The 7,597-nt window shown below is 47.5% G+C and overlaps 2 protein-coding genes and 1 pseudogene across 2 annotated transcripts in view; 2 read left to right on the plus strand and 1 right to left on the minus strand.

Moving 5' to 3' along the window:
* The window catches only part of POLE (DNA polymerase epsilon, catalytic subunit), a 54,000-nt gene extending 49,764 nt beyond the window's left edge, over positions 1-4,236 (minus strand). The window contains exon 1 of the mRNA XM_003792885.3: positions 4,175-4,236. Within this exon, the coding sequence (XP_003792933.1) occupies positions 4,175-4,236 (62 nt within the window). The remainder of the gene's footprint in view (positions 1-4,174) is intronic.
* A 234-nt stretch (positions 4,237-4,470) lies between these two features.
* The window catches only part of PXMP2 (peroxisomal membrane protein 2), a 13,090-nt gene continuing 9,963 nt past the window's right edge, over positions 4,471-7,597 (plus strand). The window contains exons 1-2 of the mRNA XM_003792887.3: positions 4,471-4,691; positions 6,033-6,146. Coding sequence (XP_003792935.1) covers positions 4,570-4,691; positions 6,033-6,146 — 236 coding nt within the window. The 5' untranslated portion in view covers positions 4,471-4,569. The remainder of the gene's footprint in view (positions 4,692-6,032; positions 6,147-7,597) is intronic.
* Positions 7,519-7,597, plus strand: LOC111726365 (annotated as a pseudogene).

Genomic DNA, 7,597 nt, shown 5'->3' on the forward strand with positions numbered 1-7,597 from the left:
GGACCATAGGTGCCCGCCACAATGCCCGGCTATTTTTTGGTTGCAGCCATCACTGTTGTTTAGCGGGCCCGGGCTGGATTTGAACCTGCCACCTTAGGTGTATGTGGCTGGCGCCTTAGCCACTTGAGCCACAGGAGCTGAGCCGCCAAACTCTATCTCCACCAAAAAAAAGAAAGAAAGAAAGAAATGAAAAGAAAAATTAGCTGGGTGTGGTAGTGGCACCTTTAGTCCCAGCTAGGTGGGAGGCTAAAGTGGGAGGATTGTTTGAGGTTGCTGTGTACTATGAGGGCCACTGCACTCTAACCTGGGGCAAGAGAGGATCCATCTCAAAAAAAGATTCTCAAGTGAGAAAAAAAAGAGCCAACAGGACACACATATGTACAACATTCCAGCTAAGAGTTTTTTTTCTTTCCTACTAAAGAATGCAATTCTATTCCTCTATTCTGATTCCCCTTGTTATGGAAAAACTGCAAATGAACCAACCATACAATCACCACATTTTGCTATCATTCACTTATTTACCAACTGCATTTTGAGCCAAGTAGGGTTATAGAAACACCTACTATACCAGTGGTTCTCAACCTTCCTAATGCCGTGACCCTTTAATATAGTTCCTGTGGGTTGCGACCCACAGGTTGAGAACCGCTGTATTATATAATATGTATGTAACAGAATCCAACTGGTACCCTCTAAATCTATTAAAACAAAATACCCGGTACAGCAAAATAAACTCTACCTTTAAATATCCTTCTGGAGTGCCTGGGTCTAGATATCAGCACAATGAAATATGGATAAAATGGGGCTATAATATTGTTCTATCCTCACTGAGTGGGGAAACTCACTACTCAGCTCTCCAGTATTAACACATCCATCTCAAACTTTCAAAACCTTTCTCTGGTTAGAATGTTATAATGCTTCATATAGATTTAACCATAAATCTTTCCCACAACCAGAACTAGCTAAACTTGAGTCCAGAGTTCAGACTCTTCCCCACTGTTCACAGGTGTGATCCCATGTGGATGGACCAGAATAATTCATTTATCTAACTTCAAAACAGAGCAATCCTTTTATTAGGATTTCAACTTTTTTTTTTAAAGTAGTTTTTCCTTCAAACCACATTTCTGAGATTCTAAAGTCTTCATATTTTTGGCCAGAAGATCAATTTATTTCCTATGTCAAGTGCATTTTCCTCTCCTCAAAAAATGGAAGAACTAATATCCTGTGCCTTTTTGTCTTAATGTAAGTAATTGAGCTGCTTTATAAAGCAATCAGCAGATAAAACACCAGTGTTTACAGAGGTGCAGAGTGGGAAAGCCAAACACACCCCATGCAAAAGTGACAGATTCCTACAACTGCTTTCCAAACTCAGCCATGAAGCATATGCAGACACACTAGTTCTCGTTTTCACTAGACTGCTCTTCTAGGCATGTTTCCCTTAATGCTGTTCCCATATGCTCTTCCGAACGGGGCAGTATGAGATGTTCCACAATGATCTATGTCTCAAAGGTGTTCTTTCCCTAACTATTCAGACATTCATTCACTCCTTCCCCTCTGCCACTTCTCATTCCCAGGATCTATTCTGGCTCCTTACTATGTTTCCTAGGATACCACAATTTTTTTTTTTTTTTGAAGACAGAGTCTCAAGCTGTCACTCTGAGTAGGGTGCCATTGTGTCACAGCTCACAGCAACCTCAAACTCTTGGGCTTAAGCAATTCTCTTCCCAAAGCCTCCCAAATAGCTGGGACTACAAGTGCCCACCACAACGCCTGGCTTTTTTATTGTTGTTGTTGCAATTGTCATTATTGTTTTAGATGGCCCAGGCAGGGTTTGAACCCACCAGCCTCGGTGTATGTGGCCAGCCCCCTACCCATTGAGCTATGGGCACTGCCCAACACAATTTTTGATAAAACTGTATGGCCCTTCCATCTCTGAGGTTTGGATGTTGACCCCTACAAATCTCAAGTTGAAATTTGATCCCCAGTGTTGAATACGGGGCCTGGTGGGAGATGTTTTAGATCAAGTGGGTGGATTCTTCATGAATGGCTGGGTGCCCTCCCTGGGATAAAGAATGAGTTCTCACTTTGTTACTTCATAACAATAGCTGGTTGTTTAAAAGAGCCTGGCACCATCTCTTTTGGCTCCTCTTGCTAAGTGACACACCTGCTCCCCTTTCACCTTCTGCCTTGACCGAAAATTTCCTGAAGCCCTCACCAGAAGCAGATGCTAGCCCAATGCTTCGTGTGCAGTCTACAGAACCACGAGCTGAATAATCTTTATAAATTACTCAGCCTCAGGCATTTCTTTACAGTGGAACAAAACAGACTGAGACAATCTCTGACAGTATTATATTTCTCCATAAAATGAGAGTATTTCTAAAATATTCCTATACCATTTGATCCTGTAATTTCATTTCTAAAAATATATGCTAAAGAAAATAAGGTACAAGAAATATATATATTTTTGTATACAAAAGTTTTTCACGGGTTTTTTTTTTAAAAGAGGAGGGGAAAGCCATCAAAATAAGCTAAATATCCAAAATAAGACCAGTTAAAATTTTTTTTAAAGATTTGAACCAGTCAGGCATATTAGCTGTCGCCTGTAATTGTAGCACTCTGAGATGCCAAGGTGGGAGGATCCCTTGAGCTCAGAAGTTCCTCACCTGTGCAAGAGTGAGATCCCAACTCAACTAAAAATAGAAAAATTAGCTGGGTGTTATGGCATGTGCCTGTAGTCCCAGCTACTTGGAAGGCTGGGAATTTTGTCTGAAGGTATTCTATTCCTTGGGCCACCTCCCTTCAAAGGACAGAAAGACCATATTCCAAGATTAGGATCCTGACACTTTATAAAAGATTATAACCACTTTTAGGCAGAACAATGCCCCCCCAAGGTGTCTATGTCCCAATTTCCCCCAAACCTGTGACTGTTATCTTACATGAAAAAAAAAGGATTTGCAGATATTATTAAATTAAGGATCTTGAGATAGATGTTAGTGGGGTGGGTTCAAGGTAATCACAAGGGTCTTCATAAAAGGGCTCAAGGGCCAGAGAGCAGGAGGGCCAAAGTCAGGAAGGGGGAGGTGGAAGGAGACAGGAGAGAAGAGATACAACACTAGTGGTTTTGAAGATGGAGAAAAGCAAGGAAACAGACTCTGCTCTAAAGCGTCCAGAAGTAATGCACCCCTGCAGACACCTTGATTCAGGACTTCTGACCTCTAGAACTGTAAGAGAGTAAGTTCATATTACTTAAGTCATTAACTGGTAATCTGTTACAGCAGCAATGGGAAACTGATACACCCCATGCTACATGACCGTTTGATCTCTAAAACACCTGGATTCATCTTTAATCACTAACACAGGAAAACTGCTTTCCAGACTTTGCTAGAGAACCCAGCTTCAGTTTGAGGCCCAAATCTTCACTGGAATCAAGACGAATGAAGTGCTGCTTGTGGGGCACTGGTATATATGGGCACGCAGCCTTCCCTACTAGTCCTCCAAATATCCAAGTGAGTTGGATCAAGTAGACTAGAAAACTGCTCACTTGGACCCTACCTCCTCCCAAAATTATTTTCTCTGAGATGCATATCTCCCTTTAGCCAGTGATAGCAGAAAATCTGCAAAACGAGGACAACTGCCACTTCGTGGCTTCTTACTACATTGCAGCCACTGTCCTGGTGTTCTGCACACGCACTTTCAACTTCCACGACAGTCCTGCGCAGTGCTCGCCCGTCTCACAACTAACCCTAACTTTCACTCTCCTAGCAGCCTGTGCTTCCCGGGAAGGCTGTGAGGGTCGGAAGTCCGGGCAGAAGCTACAGCCATCCGGTACACCACACCTGAGGCCTCCCCACCCGCAGGCTCGCCTGAGCTGCTTTCCCCTTCCATGCCCCGGGCTCAAGCCTGAAACCTGGACGGCAGCGGAGTCCTTCCCGCGGCTCCCATAGTACTAGGCGACACGAAGGACACAGGCCCCGCACGACACCCCTACACCCTCAGTGACCCCCGGACTCGACTGTCATTGCGCACGGGCGACCTGCGAGGCCCGCGGACTCCGGGAAAATGTCAGTAGAGAGATGGTGACGGCCACGCGAGCCGAGGAAACCCGAGGAAACAGCGAGGGCAGCCCCGTTGTGACGACCTGACGGGCGCGCTGTCCCGCCCGAGCGCGCGGTCTCACCGGCCCGCCTCGCCGTCCGCGCCCGGATCCCCGCGCCACCGTCCGCCGGTCCTCAGCGCCATCGCTTTGCCGGTTGCGGCTGGTCGCCGCAGCTTCCCGGGAAAAGTTTGGCGCGCTCTCGCCCACTCTCGCGATAGCTCAGGGCGCCCGCCGTCCAATCAGCAGGCGGGCCCTGCCGTGGAGCTCCAATCTGAGTCCGCAGGAGAGGCGGCGCGGTAGGGACCGGGGAGAAGTTCCCGGCGGTGCAACGCTGGGTTTGGACCCAGTGGCGCAGCGGACCGCGACGGGACGGGAAATGTCAGGCAGTCCCAGGCTTGCGCCCAGATCTCCTGGCCGGACTCCAGGCGGGTCAGAGGTAGGGTCGGCGCCCCGGGCGGCAAGTCAAGGGGGAGGCGATGGCGCCCGCGGTGTCCAAGCTGCGGACCGAGGTCGGACTTGGGGGGCTCCCAAGGCGGGCGCTCGTCCAGTACCTGTTCCTCCTGCGGCTCTACCCGGTGCTCACGAAGGCAGCCACCAGGTAAGCAGGAAGAGGGGGCCGCCGAGAGAGGGAGAAAAAGGTAGGGAGGAGGAGAAGGAGGTCCCGGAGGAGATAGGGGAGAAGGAGGTTCCCAGAAAAGGAGAGCGTGAGACCAGGAGAGGGTCTCCAAGGGCAGAGGGGTGGGCCCGGCCTGTCGCCTCAAACCTGTGTGAGGTTTGAGTACCAAAACACTGTCCCCGCATTTCAAAATGACGCTGCAGCCCTCAAATTAACCTTTTGTTAACACTGGTCTGAGTCGTTGGCCCTAGAAGGCACAGCTTAGGCAATGTAAACACGAAACGAAAGACTGCAGCCTGTGCCCTGGCCAACACCAAGCATTTCTTGCTGCTATTTGGCTGTCCCTGATTTGGGGTACTTTGTATTGAGACATTTCGCTTCATGACGATTAATAAACATTGTGAGCCTGCCCCTTTTATGAGTCCAGCCTTTCCTAGACAAGCGTGGAGGGCCTCTGTGCAGTTGTGATCACAGAGCCAGCCTTGTAGTAAAGAACTAGACAAAAAGCACATAAACACAGGACATAGAAGTGTCAGGGTTTGCATGAGAGATGATGTTGCACCGGCCATGTGAATTGAGGGAGAAGTCTCCTCCTAGAGGCACCCAGCTGGTGCAGGGCTGGGAAGAAGTCTGTGTCTGCAGTATCAGAGCAGAGTGGTTTCAGGGCTCCCAGTGAAGTTCCTCAGAAGGCAGCTGTGGACCAAGTCTGGGAGGGGGGGAGACACTGGGCCTGTCTCTACCTTTTTGTCGAAATTTTTGTTGTGAGAATTGTAGGTTCCCATGCAGTTGTAGGAAGTGATACAGAGAGACCCCTTGTATCCCCTGTCCAGTTTCCCCTGTTGGTTTCATTTGGTAAACTATAGTGCAATCATGCAGCCAGGACATTGACCTGGACACAGTTCACAGGTAATATGCAGACTTTGCCCACTGTTTCCCGTGCTTGTGTGTCTGCATTTGGTTCTGTGCAGTTTTATCACATATACAAGGTTCACCAGCAATGTCAAAATACAGAAAAATGTCCTCATAAGGCTCCCCTCCTGTTGCCCTTTGAGAACCATACCTTTCTGTTCTCTGAGTGGTAATATTTGGCAAAACTGTAGTATAATGTCACAACCAGGATATTGACATTGATGAAATCTACCAATTGGAAATCTGCTGTACTCAACCTGTGTGTGTGTGAGTTCTCTTGTCTGCACCTGTATTACTAAGTGTTCCTCCACCCATCTGTGGTATGATCTAGGAACAGCCCTGCTACTTCACCAGCAGGAAAGGAACACACTCATGCTGGTTGATCGTGTTTTCTGATTACTCTTCTGTCCACAGTGGCATTTTGTCAGCACTTGGGAACTTCCTTGCCCAGATGATTGAGAAGAAGCAGAAAAAAGACAACTCTAAAAGTCTAGATGTCAGCGGGCTTCTCAGATATGCTGTTTATGGGTGAGTGTTGCACAGGGAGCTGGCTTACCCTGGAGCTGGGGGACCAAAACCACATTTTGGGAGTAAGCATTGATGTAATTATCACGGGGGAAAATAAATCAGAACAGTTTATATAGTTAGTGTGGTATGTATATACATATGTATAGTTTTATGGTTTTATTTTTAAATGCACTGGTCAGGGTGGCTGTCTTACTTGGGCTGAAAGGCAGACCCAACAGCTGATAACTCAGTTACACTTAAAGTCAGATTTTAAGACTCAAAGTCCCTGGAAACATCCTAGACTGGGCTCTAGAAGAGAAAAATTCACTCAGATATGGCTAGTTTCTCTTACTATTTACTCCCCCCCACCTTTTTTTTTTTAGACAGCCTCTTACTCTGTTGCCTAGGCATGACTACAGTGGTATCATAGCTCACTGCAACCTCAAACTCCTGGCTCAAGCAATCTTTCTGCTTCAGCTCCCTGAGTAGGTGAGGCTAGAGATATGTGCCACTATGCCCAGCTAATTTTTTTTTTTAACCCTTTGACTGCAGAGTCTCTGAAACAACATGCCCATAGGCATTGTTCACACCAAAGGAACATCTTGTTTGAACATCCCTAGGCGTTGTTTGCAATCAAAAGGTTAGTATAGAGCAGGGGTCCTCAAACTTTTTAAACAGGGGGCCAGTTCACTATCCCTCAGACGGTTGGAGGGCTGGACTTCGAGCCCTGGGACAAGTCGGCTGCTAAGCAGGACAGGCAACGGTGGCAAAAACACCCGGCAGGCCGGATAAATGTCCCAGGCAGGCTGCATGTGGCCTGCGGGCTGTAGTTTGAGGACACCTGCTATAGAGCAGTGGTTTTCAACCTTCTTAATGTTGTGACCCTTTAATAGAGTTCATGTGGGTTGCGACCCACAGGTTGAGAACTGCTGGTATAGAGGGGTGTCCAAAAAATATATACACATTTTTTTTTAGAGATAGAGTCTCACTTTGTTGCCCTTGGTAGAGTGCTGTGGTATCACAGCTCACAGCAACCTCCAGCTCTTGGGTTTAGGCGATTCTCTTGCCTCAGCCTCCCAAGTAGCTGGGACTACAGGTGCCCGCCACAACACCCAGCTAGTTTTTTGTTGCAGTTCAGCCGGAGCCGGGTTTGAACCCACCACCCTTGGTATATGGGACCCGCGGCCTATTCACTGAGCCACAGGTGCAGCCCAATAGGCATTTTGACAGGCGCCTGTAGTCCCAGCTACTTGGGAGGCTGAGAAGCAAGAGAATTGCTTAAGCCCAAGAGCTTGAGATTGCTGTGAACTGGGATACCACGGCACTCTACCAAGGGCGATATAGTGAGACTGTCTCAAAAAAAGAAAAAAGAGATACAATATAAAAGATAACAGTGCTCGCTTCGGCAGCACATATACTAAAATTGGAACGATACAGAGAAGATTAGCATGGCCCCTGCGCAAGGATGACAC

This window comes from Otolemur garnettii, unplaced genomic scaffold (assembly GCF_000181295.1).
Source record: "Otolemur garnettii isolate 467f Iridium unplaced genomic scaffold, OtoGar3 scaffold00062, whole genome shotgun sequence".
Classification (NCBI taxonomy): domain Eukaryota; kingdom Metazoa; phylum Chordata; class Mammalia; order Primates; family Galagidae; genus Otolemur; species Otolemur garnettii.